This window comes from Electrona antarctica (assembly GCF_951216825.1).
Source record: "Electrona antarctica genome assembly, chromosome: 22".
In the NCBI taxonomy this organism is placed as follows: Eukaryota; Metazoa; Chordata; class Actinopteri; order Myctophiformes; family Myctophidae; genus Electrona; species Electrona antarctica.
The window spans coordinates 24,921,435-24,942,769 of record NC_136805.1 but is presented as its reverse complement, the minus strand read 5'-3'; the positions used below and the strand labels follow the sequence as shown (position 1 = coordinate 24,942,769).

At 39.8% G+C, this 21,335-nt stretch overlaps 1 protein-coding gene across 2 annotated transcripts in view; it reads left to right on the top strand.

The window, feature by feature from the left end:
• Positions 1 to 276: 276 nt before the first annotated feature.
• Positions 277 to 21,335, top strand: part of LOC306915766 (ras-related protein Rab-26-like) — an 89,572-nt gene continuing 68,513 nt past the window's right edge. For both annotated transcript variants that reach the window (XM_079493374.1, XM_079493373.1), the window contains exons 1-2: positions 277 to 545; positions 3,816 to 3,926. In XM_079493374.1, coding sequence (XP_079349500.1) covers positions 369 to 545; positions 3,816 to 3,926 — 288 coding nt within the window. In that variant the 5' untranslated portion in view covers positions 277 to 368. The remainder of the gene's footprint in view (positions 546 to 3,815; positions 3,927 to 21,335) is intronic.

The following is a 21,335-nucleotide window of genomic DNA, read 5'->3' as shown; positions in this document are numbered from 1 at the left end:
ATGTTTAACTACGGGACTGTTCGTCACTCGGGCACCGAAAACCGCTAGCTGAAACCTGGGCTGCTCATTTAATGTTGTCAAGGTAGCCGTTTTTAAACCTTGCTGTCTACATTCTGTACAACAGTGGGGCTACGAATCATTATTTAAGTCATGATAATTGACTGACAGGTGAACTGGTGAAGTTAATTCAGCGTTTTTCGCGTAGCCTGTAATAATCAACACCGACAACAAAAACTAAAGTATAGTTTTACCAAACGACCCCCAAAAAATAACTCGCAGCTCCCACCGTAGTCATCGTTAATTAGCGTTGAATAATTAACGGCGTCAACTTGTGACACCTGAACACACAGGACCACAGCAGCGCCATCATGTCCAGGAAGAAGGGAATTAAGGGCAAGGGCACCAGGAGCCCCAAAGCGTCCCCGTCACCGTGCAGAGACAAGAGCGGTAAAAGTGGGTCTGCAGCCGCTGCGTCCAGCGCTGTGGTGTACCCGAGCAGACCGGCCATCAGCAACAGCGGAGAGTTCTACGATGTCTCCTTCAAGGTAGCTATATTATAGGCTATAGCTATACTGTATACGTAATCAACTTCAACAGCTGGCTTCAGTGTTTTCATTCAGTCGCTAGATGTTTAGGAAAGCACTGCCTTGCACTGCGGTTACTCGCTTGTTGAGCCTAGTGAAAACAACCGAAAAAGTTTAACACATTTTACATTTTTGATTGTTTCTTACAGGGAGCACTGCATGTGTACTCATTAATTTAAACTCTTTGTTTGCTGCATAAAGTGCATATATGATTTGTGTTCTCTCTCTCCTTGTTCCAAAGGTACCATGCAGTTGGTCAGCAGTCAACTGTCATTGGAAGAGGATGTTGACCGTACAAGTCAAGGCTTTTATCCAATCAGGAAAGATAACCCGTGCATAACGGAGAGAGAGAGAGAACAGATATCTTTTCAATATCCTCTTCCAATGACAGTTGAAAGCTCACCAACTGGTACAAAGTTAAATTGTCATGCATTTAATTTTCAACAAGCTAAATGAACCACCAGAGCTTCCTTTGGAACAGAGAGAGAGAGATAGAGGGGGGGGGGGCGAATCATAGATGGCACAAAGAAGTGAGTATACAAACCTTGAACGGGAACACGTGTATCAGCTTTAAATGTACACTATAAAATTGAAGCTGATAAATGCGTACTCGATCCTGGGTGGGTGAAAATGGCGACCTACCTGAAAATGTGTTTTGTTTTATTAAAGAGCTGGAGAGACAGGGAGGCCCCTATTACTGAACAAATCATAGCAATGATTACTATCGCAATCTAGAGCTTAAATCTTTTAACCAACAACTGTTTAACCAAAAATATAATTTAACACCACCTTGCTTTAATAATACAATTACGTTACTCTGTTGTTACGCCGTTGTATGTACATTTCTGGGTCCTGACCCACTGGTTGAGAACCACTGCAATATGTGACTGATAGCCACATTGCAGCTGTGTCAACAGAGAGTGAGATACGTGCATCTGCCTGTGGGACTGTACAGTATGCGTGTGGGTCACTTACTGCATGCACACAACACACTAACTAAATGGCACTAGTATGGTCTGTGTGAAACCTGCCACATTGGACCCCCAATAAAGACTACAAAAGCTAGACTAGTAGACACCTGTCATCCCTGGGCCCAAGAAATCCTCTTAACATTTCCCTGTCATTTTCTGGGGGAGAGGAGAGAGGCTCTCAGTCTCAGCTATGAGTTGCATGTATGACATTATGTGCCGACAGCAGGGCTGTTACAAGGCCAGCCATGCCAACATAGTCCACATCCGCAAATTCCTAAAAGGCTACAGTACATGCTAGTTAATGTTTCACTATGTTGACACTTCAGACTGCATCCTACCTCTGCTAACAGGTGATTAGGGAGAGGAGAAAGACGGGAAGAGAGAAAGGAAGGAAGGAAGACGACAGGGTGGAGGGAGCAAGGAAAAGAAAGAACCAAAAAAGTGTAACACTGCTGTGTGCTATTCCATTAACCTCTTTCTTTTGTTTGTTTTCCATCCAGGGGGAAGCTTGTTATCTCAATCTCTTTTCGTATATATTCTCTCAACGGTCTTTGCGCTCTGCCTATCTCTCCCTTTGAAGTCATTGGAAATTACTTTCATTCATCTCTGTGTGTGTGTGTGTGTGTGTGTGTGTGTGTGTGTGTGTGTGTGTGTGTGTGTGTGTGTGTGTGTGTGTGTGTGTGTGTGTGTGTGTGTGTGTGTGTGTGTACGCACGCACAAACGCGCGCACACACCACAGACACACAGTTACGGAGGTCTCAATAAGCTCATATCGCCTTTGACTGGGGGATTCTGTAAATCAATCGACCATGTCTTCCAAGATCAAGGCATTCTCTCTCTCTCTCTCTCTCTCTCTCTCTCTCTCTCTCTCTCATTCTCCATCTATCTATGGTAGCCTCAAGATATCACTTCCTACTATAAATGTGCCACGTCTCTGTGTGCATACATGTGTGTACGGTTGTAATGCACATAATTCGAGAACCGTTTGCCCCATCGACTTCAAATTCGACACACGCGTTCCACAACCCCGCAGGGAGTCCAGTGCCCGGCATCAAGTCGGTCGGACCCACGGTTCTTCAGAACCACCACAAAAGGCTCTGGTCAGGCTCTGCCAGTGTGCCTAATCGGCCTAAATCCCCTCACCTGTGCAATTTCCAGCCTCTGCCTCAGCCAATTGATTGCCATGGCAACCCCACACCTGCCAATTGATTACTTAACCAGTACACTTTTCACAGTCCGTTTGCACTCTTCAGGCACATGCAGACCAAGGGGGCAGGCAGGCTTTCCAACGTTGAAGCTCTCCTCCCTAGTGGTAGGAGGAGGGACTACAGGCGGACCCGTGGATTCATGACCGGGAAACCCCGTGCAGCTGGGCTTTAACATTGAGCGCTCGGTTGCACTTCCGCATTTGACCACCAAAATTTGGTGGTCAAATGCGGAAGTAGACGTTCTGAGACGGTACTTCCGGCAGTCTTCCGGGTGCTTCAAAACGCCACTGAGCAACTTCCACTGACATGAATAGCGGAGGGGGCGGAGCTTCGCGCCAGTTCAGTCTCTATTATATATATACTCTATGATGCAGACAGACAGATACAGAGATCTCCATATACAGTATGGGCACAAAAGGGACACAGACAGAAAGTTAAAACGGGTGCTATGACAAGTTGACAACGGGTATTATTAGGTTCCCAAGTTGCATCGTTCTCAAGTAGGCCAGTGGCCAACGGGCACGTACAGGTCTAGTGGGTAAAAAAAAGTTGTAATTACATCTCTCCCATCTTCCACATTTCTCTCTCTCTCTCTCTCTCTCTCTCTCAAATATTTCTCTCTGCCCTCTTTAGTACGTTTCCTCTCTTCTCTGTCTGTCCCTCTCCCCTTCTCCCTCAGTATCACCTTAACATTAGCCTGGCCCAGCCACCGTGATTTCAGGGTGCCAGCCCGGTTCCGGCGAGCCGCCCCGCGTCTGAAACAGTCAAGAAATGACAGAGTTACCGGAACCGGCCCGACCCCCTGGCGTCCAAACGCTTGGGGGTGAAAATATGCTATTTCTGTGCTCAGCCTCAGACCCAGGGACATAGCCAGCCAGCCAGGGACACACATAGCTGTCTATAGGAGTGGTTGAACCACTCAAAAATCCCTCTCTGTTTCTCTCTCTCCCTTCTTCTGTCCCTCTATGTGAAATGTAACTGTCACACACTGTCATAATCTTGCTCTCTTTTTCTGTATCTCCGTCTGTCTGTCTATCTCTCTCTCTCTCCAGGTGATGTTGGTAGGAGACTCAGGTGTTGGGAAGACCTGTCTGCTGGTCCGTTTCAAAGACGGAGCCTTTCTGGCTGGTAGCTTCATCTCCACTGTGGGCATTGACTTCCGGGTGAGTACACACACAAACACACATGCATGTCATCGACACATACATACTGGTGAGACTGACATTAACATAATACCATACAAATCTTTCAACTTTATACCTATATGGTGAAATTCAAGCTAGACAAAAGCATCTTGTGTATGTTGCTCTCCATTGAATACTTGAGTGGATGTACTACAATTTACAATTTAGGCATTTAGCAGACGCTCTTAATCCAGAGCGACGTACTGTATGTAGGGAAAGACAGACAGGCTTTTGATACTGTGAGGGAAATGTAGGCAACTACTAATTTGTCTAAAAGCGCCAGATTTTGCACATATGTAGCCCAGGGTATGCTCTAATGATTTAGCTAGGGCGCCCGAGCCGGCGACCTTCGGGGTTGCCACAGCGGCCAAATCCATATGGCCACCATTAACGGCTTATATAAGGCAAAAATTTCATTATGCTTTAAGCAGCATGTGACTAGGGGAGTTTTCATGATTCTAAAACCATTCCAAGCATTAGCTTTGCACAAAAAACACTCCTTGGGCTAAATTTGCCCATAGCCCAAATGTGCCCTTAATGTGATGCACATTTGTGATGCCGTTTTTTAACCCAACAAGTGTTTTTCGTGCAAAACTATGCTTGGAATGGATTCAGAATCATGAAAACCCCCTAGTTTGACATGTCACATGTTACTTAAAGCATACTGAAATTTAGACATTTTACTTCATATAAGGTATATAGGCTGGTAATGGTGGCCATATGGATTTGGCCGCTGTGGCGATCCCAAAGGTCGCCAGCTTGGGCGCCCCTAGCAAAATCATTAGAGCATGCCCTGGGCTACATCTGTGCAAAATTTGGTGGTTTAAGAAGAATTAGAGGGGGGCGGGGGGCTGGGGTGCTACTACACTACCCACACGTTTTGCTGTGTTGCTCATTGTACGATAATTACTATAGCAATAAAATACAATACCAATTGGTATTATTGAAGGGGAGAAATAATAGACCGGAAGTTTCCCAAAAAATGTGAGGAGTTTATACCACTACCAATAAGAAAAAAACTAAGTAGGCTGCGACCTCAGAAAGTCTGGCTACAAGAGACTACACTGAGAAATCGACCCTGGTGTAGACAGTTAACCCCAACCTGGGGTCTGTGGGCCCTAAGAGGAAGAATTTGGTATTGAACATTTTGGAACGTGTCCTCTCGGCCAAAAAGGTACTACTGACTTTAGCATCTGGCATTTTGTTTAAAAATAAAATTTTTGTTCATGGGTGGTACTGGTATGGCTGACTTTGAAGGATTGCACCACAAAATATTTATTATACTTCTCAATTATTTCTCAATGATGAATGAATGAATGAATGAATGAATGAATGAATGAATGAATGAAAAATGAATGAATGAAAAACTTTATTCCGAACATTATAAAAAAATTGACAAAAGTCAAAGAATTAAAATAAGTTCAATATAGAACAATAAAATAATATTCCAAAAAAAACAACAACAACAAAAAAAACCAAGCCTCACTGGCTGCAAGTATAATTATTATTATTATTATTATTTTTTACTTTTATATATGTTCGGAAAGGAGTAGGGAGAAGTTAGAAAACTTATAAAACCCTACCCCTTGATAACTTAAATTCAGCGTCATTGACGTCATTACATAAATACCAACATGATATAAACTAAATCAAATAGGTATTCAATTCTATATAACATTATCAATACAAAATACTCTATATATTCCATATAATACATACATTGTACACATCATATATATATTCTTATATATATATATACAAGTACAATTATCTAAATTATATCTATATATTATATATTATCTATATATTATAATTATCTGTGTCATTGTAACTCTTCATCTCTATACCTCATAATAATGCATTCTTTATATCTTTTTTTTAACTGGTTCACACTTGGGCATTGCTTGAGTTCCACATGCATACTGTTCCATAGTTTTACTCCACATATTGAAATACAAAATGATTTTAGTGTTGTCCGAGCCACTCTGGTTTTTAGATTTAGTTCCCCCCTTAAATTATAGCCCCCCTCTCTATCAGAGAACATCACCTGAATATTTCCAGGGAGTTGATTATTCCTTGCTTTGTACATTATAAGGGCAGTTTTATATTCTATTATATCCATGAATTTTAAAAGATATGAGTTTAAAAATAATATATTAGTGTGATCTCTATATCCAGCATTATGTATAATTCTTATAGCTCGTTTTTGAAGTATAGTTATTGCATTAAGTGAAGTTTTATAAGTATTCCCCCAAACCTCTGTACAGTAGTTTAGGTACGGCAAAACCAGGGAACAGTATAGCATACGTAGTGACTTATAGTTCAAAAGGTGCTTTGCTTTATTTAAAACTGAAAGACTTCTAGATAATTTATTATATATATATTTAATATGAGACTTCCAGTTAATTCTATCATCAATTATTACACCAAGAAATTTGTTCTCAGAAACTCTCTCAATTTCAACACCATCTATCTGTATATTTACTTGATTATCTATTTTGTATTTACTGAATATCATTAGTTTTGTTTTAGCCAGATTTAGTGATAATTTATTCTTATCAAACCACCTTTTTAACTTGCATAATTCTGAAGTGACCAGGTCCAATAGCTCATGTAGATTTTTTCCGGAACAAAAAATGTTAGTGTCATCTGCGAAAACTACCATTTTCAATATATTAGACACATCACACATATCATTAATTAATGATGTATCTATGTATGAACGTATCTAGATATTAGATGGTAGTACAGCCTGACATGCATTCCTGACACAGCTGTGCCTGGAAGGTAATTATTGCACCAGCTTCTGTCCTTGTAAGAAATTAATTACATCGTTAAAAGTTAGTTGTCAATAAATTGATGGAACTAATTATGTATTCTTTTACTGTTAAGAGTTTATACATTTATTGTCCATTGTCTCCCAGGGCTACTATCAGATAATTGTTTCAGTGCCAATTTAAAAACATAATGGTGCTTAAATGTCACAGCCGTGGGCCAAAGCAGCTGACCTGTTTCACTGCTAGTGCTGTCCTCAGTGTCCTGTCGGCGCTAAGCAATTTCCTCTTCACCACAGAGCTAACACCGTAAAACCTCGAGGACAATGTTTCCCTGGCAGATAATTAAACATTTGCCTTTTAGGCATGTAGTGAATCAAGGCTGCAGCGCCTTGAGCGGAAAATAATTTTGCCAGATCAATACGAATAAAATGATGTCATTATTTGGGGAGCAAATTAACAAACTCATTGCTTTGCCGAAATTCGTTTCTTGCACCTCCAGATTTTCAAATTAGCTGAACATCACAATAGAGACACGAGTGAAACATCTTGTGTGATTGGTCAGACACTAAAGGTGCACCTGTAATTTACTTTTTCTGCAATCTGCCGGCAACGTACCATGGACAGTTTTGAATAAATGTTGGCTGAGGAAGTTAGGAGGTACAGAGCTCTATAATCTGTATCTGAGGGACTACAAACACAACCAGACGGCAATTCATTCTTGGACAGAGAACACACGTTCTCCAATGTATTTGTTGCCTGAAATGGCAAAACATCCCAGTCAAATTTTGTCAAAGCATGTCAGAGGTTGATGTTAACAAACAGCAGAGATGCACTGACTGTATACAGTTGGGTGGGGTCTAACATTCAGAACATATAGAGTGGAGCTGCAGCCAAGTATAAAACATTTTCCTCTTTAGATAATTATTATTGGCAAGTTTGACGTTGTTTGGAATAGAGGGTATGCGCATGCTTAAAGTGAATGTCACATCGAGTGGCAAAGCAACATGCAAAGTGAGTTTAACATTGTTTAATGTTGTTTAACCCTTAGACAGATTACTACTGGAAAACACGTGGAGTTTTGCATTAGTCTTTTCTGCCCTGTACGTGATTTTCCGTAGTTCTCTTTTTTTATTAATACCAATATATTAATTCGGTCCGCACCTCTGTATATAGTATTGAGCATAAATATCAACTACATTTCCCAGAATTCCCGTGTCACGTGACACACGTGTATGCTTTCCTATTGGAAACTGACGCCCAGCCCCCAGTGAACAGGGGGGTTGGTTGACTCCTCCGAGGTGGGCACTGGAGGAAGAGTTTTTCAGCCAGGTTTGCAGTCGCCGCAAAAAAAACAATCTGAAAAATGATCCATCCGTGTCCAGTGGCATTCTCCAGTCCCAGACCGTTGGCCGGGCTGCAACATCCACCCTCGCGGATTACACGTGTGCAATGTTTTTTCTTCTCCCCACCGGAGTTACCACCAAGGCTGATGCCTTCGCTAAAAGGTAATTTTATTGTATTCGAAAATGCCCTAATATGACATGTCTAGTAAGACGATCCCTATATTTGGCCCGAGCCGACCTAGTGCTGATATCAGATAGATGTGGTAGAACCATATATGGATAGATCTAACTGGTTTAGTCATCGTGACATGCATAGTCGGAGAATATATAACAAGGGTCGGTACTATAGGTGATCGACGTAGCTAACAAAAACATCTGATCAAATGAATGTATTGTACTGTGTCTTTGTGGGCCGAATCGTGGCATCGTGGCATACAAATAGATGTTTGTATAATTAGTATCACGATAAAATAATATGGCGACGTTAGAATGACACCACCAATGAGTGATCGCGTGTAATGTAGCTGCCCAGCGTATATCCAGCACCATCACGTCACCACATTCCACTGGCTGTTGGCTAGTAGTAGTTGCTAACAAACACTGCACAAATGGTACTGGCTATTGGCCGGGCCACAAGCCCGGGCAATAGCCAGTACCAATGTTGCTGGATGATTGCGACGCAATGGTGCTGGATATACCCTGGGCAGCTAGCTACATTACCACCGATCACTCATTGGTGTTTCATTCTAACGTTGCCATATTATTTTATCGTGATACTACTTATACAAGCATCTATTTGTATTTGTCATGCCACGACTCGGCCCACAAAGACACTGCACAATAAAATCATTGATCGCCAGCAGCCGGGTAAAACGCCATGTAATAGTAGCGTGCACTGACTACAGCTAAAATGTTTATTTCTTTTTATATATTTAGAACTGGCATCAGATGAGGAGGAGGAGGAGGAGGATGAAGAGTCAAGACTGCGATGGCGTTCTCCGACACTGAACCGGATTCATTCATTCATTCATTTCAGGGGGGGGGCAGTTTTTGGGTGTTTTTTTTATTTAGCCTACTCACACATAACCTGACTCCGCCAGATGGGGCAGCAGAGAGTACACTGGGTTCCCCCCTCCTGCTCCCATCTGGGAACTCTCAGGCAGACTTGATGCCCGGCCACAAAACGGCCTGGCCAATCAGCAGCAGCTAGAAGCGAAGTTGCTCACAAAACGGCCTGGCCAATCAGCAGCAGCTAGTAGAAGCTAGAAGCTGCTGCTAGAAGTTGCTAGAAGCTGCTGCTGATTGGCCAGGCCGTTTTGTGGCCGGGCATCAAGTCTGCCTGAGAGTTCCCAGATGGGAGCAGGAGGGGGGAACACAGTGTACACTCTGCTGCCCCATATGGCGGAGTCAGGTTAACTCACACACACACACACCGACTGGGTTTGGGGACATTTGGGAGGAGTAGCTCTGATCCATAGCTCTAAATGCGCATTTAGAGCTATGGATCAGAGCTAGGGGAGGAGTAACTGTTTTGTATGTAGGCCTATTTATTTTCTGTAATATTTATCATTTTATTATGTTAGTAGTCGTAAAAAATAAAAGACGCTTTTACAATGAGTTAGACCTGTCATGACTATTTTGTTCACTATTGTATATGACTAAGCAAGTTTCAACTGTGATTTACTCTGTAACGGTAGATGGTAATAACTCAATTTCTTTTTTATAATACAGTATACATTCAAGTCTATATTTTGATACATATCATGGGCACCAAGTCATATCAAAACAATGTCCTTGGATGTGTTTTTTATCAAAACTGTGTTTCTTCATAACAGGTTTTTGAGATACATGCATGAATAGACAAGGTACTGGTAAGACTATGTAAACATGGTATATATCAAAATGTGCGTTAGAATGTCTAATTTTACCCCAAAAAAGAATTGAGTTTATATGATGTTCCAATTTCAGAGCTATGGGGACTTTTAGCTGGATAGGTCAGATTGATCATGACTGACCATGCTATTTATAGATGGCAAAATATCTACAGTGGTACATGTGAGAAACTTTTTATTTTATTTTAATTGAACTAGACAACTCACCCTTTAAAATGAGATATTGCATGGCTATGTATGCCCAGCAGAAAAAAAGTTATTTAGAAAATAAAACTTCAACCGGGCATAACTTTTTTTGGTTGTCCTAGAAACAGAAACAGTGTAAATGCAGGCTCTTTTAAATGGCTTCCAACACAAGAACTAAACATTTTATCAACTCAGTTCATTTTTTTCCTGGAAGCAGACAAGTCAAGCTTTCTCTGAAGGTCTTTCGTTGTCACACATTCACAACAGAGAATTTTCAATAAATCATTCAAAAACGCCATTCTGCCATAGAGAAGTCTACAAACTATATAGAAATCCTTGAAACTCTCAAAGAGTTAATGCAATCAGACTTTTCTGTTTGGATGCATGGGTTGTCAAGGCCAGAAAGTAGTTTTTTGCCACTCAGTAGGCATTCCTGCATAACCTCCAGGTTTGATGATGATGTCACGCGCATACCCTCTATGCTGCCAGATGCTCCGCGGAGCACATATCTTTGCCAATAGAGACTTACACAGGGTTGTGTAAGTCATGGTTTTCAGACATCAGGATCCGTCGATCCGAGGTAGATCCAAGGTAGCTTTCAATAACATATGGTTACAATCTTTGAACCATATGCTCACTGCCACCATGAGACCAATTAGAAGAATTTAGGGTGGAGTGACTTCCTTGGCCTTCTGGCAAGTAACGTGCTAGATTAGCTCCGGCTTCCCAGACGCACACAGACAGATTTATAATCGCTGTACCCTAACCCTGCCTTCGGCCTGGCCGAGATAAGATTCCAACTATTATTGCAGTAAATTAGACCTTTGTGTCCATTTTTGTCAAGGAATATGTGAGGGATGTGAATCCCGAAGAGGAATATGTTTGAAGAACGTTATCTTGCAAGGGCTCAGGAGGTAGAATGGCAGTCTAGCAATTGGAAGGTTCCCTGAGCAAGACACTTTCTTTGTGCACCCCCTGCTCCCCCTGGTGCTGCATATTACACCTGATAGGATGGGTAATGCAGTGTAGAGAAGCAATTTCCCCACAGAGATCACTAAAGTACCCTTTTCTTTTTGTTGCTAAAATGAGCACCTCTTGGGGTGTACAAGCATCCTCTGATTGAATATACTATGTATAGGCCTCCACCAGGCTAAAGGCATGGGGAGAGTTATGTTTTGTTTTCTTTCAATTCTCGGTATGAAGTTAACATTTTCGGAGGATTTGCCACATTTTTGTACTTTGTGCCTCTGCAGGGTACAGCTGTGGGAAACAGCTTTTGAATCAGAATGATATTTATTTATTTATAAAGGACAATGGGAGGACACTCTCATTTGTAATTGTAATTCCGTTAGACAGTGAAGGGAAGATGAGATCTGAGCAGCACATGGGACCAGAACAGGAAGTCTTACCCTACCGGCCATCAAATGGGCTCAGAATGGAGTTGTTTTGACAGCTTAGCAAATCAGTATTTTCCTCTCTGATTCAAATCCAAGATAGTGGTCATCCATCACTTTTGCTCACTGGTTGACAGTTAAGTTTATCCTTTTCTGTTTTTGTCCCCCTCTATTTATATTTCTGACAACGCTGAATGACCGAAATAAATGAGTCATGACTTGAAACTTTGATCTGATCCCTGCTCCTGTCCTGTCCCAGTCTCACTTGCTTGCTCTCTCTCTGAGTCTGTCGCTCTTCCCCCACCAGGTTTAGGTGACATGGGTGGTTACTTTGGTTGATTGGATTTATATCTGTGTTTGCTGTGGCAGCGAGCCAGAGGATGCTACAGGTTATTTTTCATTCTCAGCTGTTTCCACACCACTCAGTGTATTTCTCAGGAGTATTTCTTCACATTCAGGAGTGTACCTGAATGTGAATGAAGTATGAGGATTTAGGCTACTGCTAAGAGCAAGTCTCAATATTATTAGTTTGAATCAGCTGCCTGGAGGGTAAGCAGGAAGACTAATTAGACTTTTTTTTATTTCTGTGTTGTGTTCATACATTATTATTGACTGACGGGAATCACTCAAATCAATTGAATGACTGACAAGAGGAAGTGATGCCATAATTCAGGCAAGGCCTCATGGGACACTTGGAAACTTGTGGATAGAGGCCCTTCCGTTAGTTAATGATTTATGGATTTTCTCTTTAGGAAAAGGCCCCAGCCAAACATCTTTGAAGGAAATTACAGGCAAACGGCATGGAGTACCAAAACCCTGTCACATGACTGATGCATATAAATTTAGGATAAGGGAAGGATTGAAGACCAATCAATCATCTGGACTCTGGAGGAGTACCGTGGAGGAGAATTTGTAAGAATGTAATAGAGTACAAATACTCAAGAAGTCAGAATTAAGGACTGTAAACCTTTTAAACAAGTGAATATTAACTTTATCTTTACTGTTATAATGTTCAACTGTAACTCTACCTTTTAAGGATAAATACTTTAGAGGAAAACTATAATACCAAAAGGAAAGAATAGGCAGAGTAGAAGTATCAGAGTATACCAGAATACCTTAGAATGAGTTTGACACCAGACACGGAAGAAAGAAGTCCACACCATTTGATATATATTACCAATCACATCGGGAGAGAAATGGCAGGTCCGTACAGCGTTAAAACGATCTCTCACTGACACATCATCAGTGACAACATTTTATACTACATAAGTCATAACATCCTTTGGACATGGGGAAGTAATGTATTTGAGTTCAAAGGGTAACCAAAAGTGAATTATGGCGACACCTATTGCCGGGAGGTTCACTTGGGACAGTACAACTGACGTGGCAAATCACACTTCCGGGAATCCAGAAAGTGTGACCAAAGGGAAACGTAGTTCTTTTAAATGTAGATGTAGTTTATAACTGGTTACTGACTAGTTAGTAGGAGACAATTTGTCTGCTCTAGCACCGTACCAAGGCCGAATAACATGTTTTTCACCAGAGGGGCAGATAATGCAAGACGTCCAACAGGAGAAAACAATCTTTTATCTTACTCGCTGACTGGGGGAGAGTGAGATTTAATACTATCTGTTTTACGCTGGGGCAGAAATGATATGTAAACTCAGTGGGATACAGGGCATGAAAAATACATAGTTATTGAGAACATGGAAACTACCATCCACCAAAAATAACAGATCTACAGATCTAATAACTCAAAATTATCCATCAACTCCATCGCTTTTTGTGGGTGAAGTGTCATGTGATCAATAATCAATAATCAATCTTCAGGGAATTAAATAAAATATAATAAGGGTCAATTGGGAGATGAGAAATAAAATTAACTCTATACTAAGGATCAGGATGGGAATAAAAGGGTAACAGGAACAATGAAAAATAAAAAAAATAGTTTGACTTACGACCAGGCAAGAAATCACTCATTATTTAGATGGTACCGTGGCAGAGAGACAGAATGACTTTTCTCTCTCGAGGTCTTCGATCTTCGGGGTTCCCGAGGAACCCAGCAATGTTGCAGCGTTCCTACGCCGACGAAAGTGTCATTTGACAACAAAGTTCTTTTTAGCAGCGCAGATACTGCGATAGTTCTTCTTCGCTCGTAGTCGGAGCCGAATCTTCGCCCCGCCCCCAGGATGGGTGACATAACAGGTGACCCACAGGTGACAATATCAGCCTACGTTCTCATTGACAGATACACTCGATCTCTGTCGCAAACGGGAGAAAACGTCCGGAGATGCACCTAACAGTTCTTATACCAAGCAGAGCTTGGAAAGGGGGACAGGGTAATCGATGGTGTTATGTTTGTTGCGCTCCTGCGCCGATCGTAGCAGCTTCCGGGTGAGTCAAATTAGTACCATAAAGGCCAAATATAGAATCAAGTCTATTCAGGGGAGGATATATGCCTAGTCAAGCCAAACTCATGGTGATGAAAACAAAATAATAAAATGAAATGGAAGGGGAAGGTGTCCCTATTCTAAATATCTCAATGTAAGGTCAAGGGGTGGTTCGGGGATCATAAAGGTTAAATGTTTACAATGGAGGGATATTCCAAATTCAGAGGTAAAATATTAATCAAATCTAAAATAATAAAAATATAATGAGAGGGATAATGAATCATAATGGAATGGAATTTAGATTGTCCAAAGATGGGATAATTCAGTTAAAATAATCTATATAATGGGGAAGATGGAGATCCCTTATTTTTTATTTATAACAAATGGAAAATAGTTTTAATAAAAATAAAAGAAAATAGTCAATTAAGTCAAATTGTCACCTGTCTACACGTCAGGATAAGCGAGCAATCAGTCAGTGTCAGGTAGCTATCAGTCTCCTACTGTCAAATGCAGAGGGAATAGTAGTCTATGTACCGGTAGTCAAGTCCAAAAATAAATGAATAAATGTATGGAAATAATAACGAACATGGTCTGTTTGTCAGTCAAAATAAAATAAGTAAAAATGACAAATAAATCAAATTAAAATAATTAAAAATAATCTAATATTAATTAATTGAGGGGAGAAGGGATGATCAAATTAATCCTAATATTAGGTAGGGAGGGGTAACAGTGTTTTAGCAAAATACAGCGTTTTAGCAAAGAAAAACATGGATAAAAACATAAAACAATAATGTGTATGGTGAAACATGAGTGGAATTATAATGTGTTCTCGATGGGAAATCTATGGGCAAATTAAAGCCTAATCATAATGATAAAAGGGCAGTCACTGTTCTGGGGTTTTGGGCCTAATACTAATGATTCAGACGGTTCTCAGTGGGTCGGGGTCTAATGATACTGATTCAGACGGTTCTGAGTGGGTCGGGGTCAAGGTTCAAACCTTATAAACAAAGGGAAAGGAATCTCGAGGTCCACAACACATGTCCATTCACTCCATCGCTTTTGTGGGTCTCTAGATTCCTCTGTCCTGACTCGGGTTTGTTCCTGACCACGAAACCACCAGAGATCCGTATCTGTGAGATAAAACAGAAAGACAAAAAACAAACTGGTGAATGAAATGAAACAATAATAATTATAAACAATTCATCAACAGGGTAAACATCAACAGGGTATGTTTTTAAATGAAAATGACTGTTCTACCAACCGCGCATGTACACAGCTTAATGGTGAAGGGAGGGCGTGTAGGTAGACAGGGTATGGTTTAAAAAATGAAAATAAAAATAATAATAAAATATTAATATTTGTACTTCTCCTGACCGTTCTTACAGTACGTATTTACACATTTATATGGAGGGAGAGTACTTAGAGATAAGTCAAGGAGAGAGAGAGAGAGAGACCCAGCGTTCTACGTACGCATTTACACAGTTGTAAAATGGAGGGAGGATACGCAGAGAGACAGAGTTCTCTAGCGCATGCATTTCACATTTATATGGAGGGAGGTTACGTAGAGACAGGTAGAGAGAGAAAGATATCTCAAAAAGAAAACAAAGTATTCTATTTTTTTTTTTTTTTTTTTTTAATTCTTCTATTTAATTGTTTTCTATAATAATGTTGCAGTGATTAATCCGTTAACACAGGAAACACAGCTTGATGATGACAGAATAAACGCACAAGTCTATTTTGCCCTGTATTTGCACTGGACTTTAAGACTATCATGCATAATATGGCATGGCATTGCAAACACGGACAGAAATAAACAAAATGTAGGTCATCACTCCTAAAAAAAACACATGTATGCTAATGTACTTATCAAATACGCTATTAATGACGTAGCTAATGTCACGTATAAGACGCCAAAAAAGAAATTGTGAGATCACAAGTTCTACCTGTAGGAGCCTATAGTTACTCGTTCCAGGCAGAGAAGAATAGAGTAGAGTACAAATAAAAATAAAATAATAAGTATTATAATAATAGGGAATGTAACTAATTTAGTGGGATATCAAGACGCTTCTGGGCGCCTATCGCGCAGTGGATACAGACAAGTGGTGTCTGTACCACTCTGGGATTTACCTGAAATCAAGACACCCCTTCCTATGTAGTCCGGTGCCTAGTACAAAACCCGTTTGTACTCTGTCCCCTGCGTGAACACGCAGGTTAGCCAAGGTCAAGATAGACCGAAAAATTAAAATGACTGTTCTACCAGCCACGCATCTACGTATGTATGTGCACAGGGGATTAACCTGGAGGGAGAATACGTAGACAGGGAGAAAGAGAAAGATATCTCAAGAAGAAAAACGAAAGTATTTAAACAAAAGTCGCTCAAATGTTACACATAGGATGTGATGTCTTCTTTAGTGTATACCGACAACCTGTGACCGTAAAACACTCTGGGATCAGTAAATACAGGCAACCTGTGTCTGTATAACTCTGGAAGTAACTCTGGGATCAGTAAATACAGGCAACCTGTGTCTGTATAACTCTGGAAGTAACTCTGGGATCTAAGACACACTTCTTTTGCATTCCGGTAGGCTAGTACACAAACTGTCTGTACTCTGTCCCCTGCACGTTTATTTGACGTAGCTAATCGTCACACGCAGGTTTGCCAAAAGAGTCAAGATAGACCGAAATTGACCATGATTGTACACATCAGGTCACAGAGAGACAAGATCTACCTGTAGGAGCCTGCAGAACTCGTTCCAGGCAGAGAAAAAGAGAGAGTAGAGTACAAATAAAAATAAAAATAATCGGGAAATAAAATGTCTTGGGAATAAATCGTCCACTCAAAACAAAACCTGTGAAACACTATTTGTGTCACGTGTGGTGGAAAACCTCTAACTGTTCTTGTGACAGATTCAATCACACTTAGTCCATACCTTAGACTCTTGACCATGTTGTCTGTAACATGGTGTTTATACCTTGACGCGACCTTACGGTACATAATTTGGCCTTCTCTGTCCTGAATAACACTATATTAACTATACTATTTAGTTTTTTAGCTGTAATGCATTTGTTTCCTTCCACACATGCGTCCATGTGAGGATATGAAAGAAATGTCCATGCAGTCAAAATCATCACTTATTAAACTTCTGTCACTTGGCGAATACAAGAAGAAAACAGCCAGATATAACAGGGAAATAAATGAGGACCGACCCCTGTAGCTGACCATTAAAGTAAAGAATTCTGAAAACTGAACTCCACTGGTTGCTGGGGGTTCCCTAATAAAAAACTAGTAATGAGCAAAGAAATATAATCTGAGGCCTGTTGTCTTCATGAACAGTAAAAAACAAGTTTGAATGTAGATGGCTCTCTCTAAAGGTACAGACTGATAGTGCACTGACTATGTTACTAAACAAAATATAAAAAATATTTATACTGTCTAAAAATAGGGAAAGCAAATGAAAACAGAAAGAAAAAAAAATTCTAGTGTAAGTACTAATCTACAAATGGGAAAACAAATGAAAACAGAAATAAAAATAACTATTTGCATCTACTATACTGTCCTAGCACACAGGGAAATATAAAATGATAATGGTGATAATTTGGTGATAATACTATAGGGCCAACAGCAACTTCTCCTATGGACCCGCCCTATAGCACCTGAATTGTCAACATAATTTTTTTTTAAATTAAACTTAAAACTTAAAACTTAAATGAATTAAAATTAAAATCAAAATTTTAAATCCAAAATCCAAACCATAAAATGAAAATTCAAAATCTAAAATCTAAAATTCAAAATGTAAAATGTAAAATGTAAAATGTAAAATCCAAAATCCAAAATTCAAAATGTAAAATTCAAAATTTAAAACGTTAAACTCAAAATCCAAAATTTAAAATGTAAAATTCAAAATTCAAAACTTAAAATTTTAAATGTTAAATGTAAAATTCAAAACTTAAAATTTTAAATGTAAAATTCAAAATTTTAAAACTTTTAAACTTAAAAACCGAAATGCAAAACTTAAAATCTAAAATTAAAAATTAAAAACTTAAAATCAAAAATCAAAAATAAATAAATTAAAATTACAATTAAAATTAATACTGGGATTTAACCTAAAAGATAATTCAAATATAATAAAGGAATACTTAATTAATAGTACCGGAGTTCGGATGTAAGCTATAGTTAATGGATGGCCAAGTAATTAATGAGTTAAATCAATGAGGGTTGAAATCAATGGTTGAAATCAGTATGGCATAATGGCATAACTAATGTATTAAATGGACAAGGGGCCCTATCCAAAAAGGATTGTGGGAGTTGTAGTTATTAAATGATGATGAACGGCGGAAACCAGAATGTAATTGAAAAATCACACCCGTGTGAACTGAGTGGTGTGAGGTCTTATATAGCCTGATCAGCTGTGGTCTGACGTAATGTCTGATGTAATGAAATCACACCCGGGTGAACTGGGTGACCGTAGCAACCATGCTAATTTTTTTTCTGCACAGACAGACTAACAAAGCCAGTTGTAGGAGAGGTCCACACCACTCAAAAATAAATTAAATGAAATAATAAAAATAAAGAATGAATTAAATCAATAAGGGGATTGGTTGAAATCAATAATAAATTGTCATACTAAGGCAATTAAATGGTCAAGGGGGTCCTATCTAAAAAAATAAAATGTATGAAATGATGATAAATGGCGGAACACGGAGCCTGACAGATAAATAAATCAATAGTCGTCACGCATTTCTAATATTTATCAATAATCACACAATAACCAAATGGGGAATTTAAGTGGGAATGAGCAAAAAATAAAATATGAAATGTTCAGGTAGAATGGAGGCTATATGCAAGTACACGTTTGTCACACTCTTAAAATAATGAAATGGGAAATTTTAAACTGACCTATTTGTGGAATAGGAAGTTATGATGAGGTGAATTTAAAAGGAATTGTTCCACACACACATATATACACACATGCAAACACAGAAACTGAAATTTGTACTGATGCTACTACTACATGTAACACTGTAGTATAATGTAAGGCAATTATAAAGTTATGAAATGCAGTAAAAACTGTAAAAATAACAAAAATCAAAGTGTTGTTTTGCCTCCCTTACTAAAAGTCTGAATTATGAAAAATGTGGCTTTGCTCCGTGACTAAAAATCATGCAAAGTATGAGTTATCTATTCCTAATAGGCTACACTTCTAAAGTTCTGAAACAAGATGGCAGGGGGCAGGGCGTTCACACACACCTCCATACAAACAGGGGTTGGGGAGAGGAGGGGTGGGGTTGTGCACACATGCACATACACATGGGGTGGTACACACACATATACACACGCATTCAAATAAAAATTGTGTTCACATATATCCACTATTAAAAGAAAAATAACTGTTCCACGGGCCTACCCACACAGGGGGGAGAGGGGGGAGGGGGGATTCATGCACACACAGGCACGCGGACACAGAGAGAATGGTTCTCAACAGGCACGCACGCACACACCCATACAAACTACAGGGTGAGGAGAGGAGGGAGGGGGGTTGTGCACACATGGACATACACACTGGCACGCGCACACACATACGGATATACATACGCCCGCACGAACGCATGCACGGACACAACTGGCACGCACACATGCACACAAACAATTCAAACAGGGGAGGTGGGGAGAGGAGGGAGGGGGAATTCGTGCACACACGCGGACCCACACTGGCACGCACACACATACGCACGCACACACTCAGTCATTAAGCAGACATTCCTGCACAGACAAGGTCGCTCTCCCCCACGCATGGCAGGGAGAGAAAAGAGATAAGCACTATAATACTATAAAATATAAAAAGGTGACATTTAAACCATAATGGACAGGCGAGAAATAGCAAATGTAATCTTTTAAAAAATATATATATAATCTGGGAATAAAATAATCAAATTTAATAATGGCATCATTATTGTTACCTTGTTTTGGGGTGATAGAGAAATGAATGAATTAGCACTGAATGAGAAAAGCGTCTGAAGGAACGCCAGGCAAGTGATGGACCGTTATAAGGTAGAAAATTAACCCTAGCAGCTCTCGCTCCGTGTCGACTCAGAGGAGAATGCAAGAATAAATATAAAAGAATAAATATATACTTCCACACACATGGATCCTGTGCTAAAAATCATATATATAATTCATATCCAGACACTGACCATACTAAAAATGTATTTATTACATGGGACAGAAAGAACTCAGAGGTTCCGCTCGAAACATTGTCTAAAGTTGTTAAGCAACTAAAACAAATACCTAGCTGTGTGAGGTGGGATGAATTGTAATGACAGCTTAATCTATGAAGGCTAAAGAAATCATAAATTACTTAACTTAGAGCAGATGAAGAAGCAGATAGGCAGAAGTCGGACCAGACGATCCAGGGCAGCGGGGTATGGAAGGAGGATCAGGGGGAGATCCGTGTAGTGCACACACGCCGTGAACCGTTATGTTCACTGCTGTTAGCAGTTCACGGACCCCAAAATAAAAATCGCTGTCCGTCCGAATCCCGGTGACATACCATTCCGATGTAATGGTAAACAACGATCAAATGAAATCTCCAAAAAGCTCCAAAAAATGGCTTGTGTGAGGTGTCTCCCCTCCGTGTGTGTGTCAAACAGAGATAAAGAAAGGGAGAAATAGGGAGAGGAAAGGGAAAACTATGGTCTAACATTCTTAATTAATAATGTTGATGAGAAAGGACTGTATAATATTTATAATAGCAGAGCAAGAAACTCCGGAAATGTAAAAATACTTTTGAAAGTAAGAGTACAAATACTCATTAAAAAAATCTGGCGCTGGAACATGCCTTTGTCGGAGCCGCTAATCTTTAAATTAGTCTAATACTCCTTAAAGGCCGGCTATCGGAGGACCAATTGATGCATATAAATTTAGGATAAGGGAAGGATTGAAGACCAATCAATCATCTGGACTCTGGAGGAGTACCGTGGAGGAGAATTTGTAAGAATGTAATAGAGTACAAATACTCAAGAAGTCAGAATTAAGGACTGTAAACCTTTTAAACAAGTGAATATTAACTTTATCTTTACTGTTATAATGTTCAACTGTAACTCTATAGTAATACCTTTTAAGGATAAATACTTTAGAGGAAAACTATAATACCAAAAGGAAAGAATAGGCAGAGTAGAAGTATCAGAGTATACCAGAATACCTTAGAATGAGTTTGACACCAGACACGGAAGAAAGAAGTCCACACCAGAGCTATGGGGATTTTCCATTTGATATATATTACCAATCACATCGGGAGAGAAATGGCAGGTCCGTACAGCGTTAAAACGATCTCTCACTGACACATCATCAGTGACAACATTTTATACTACATAAGTCATAACATCCTTTGGACATGGGGAAGTAATGT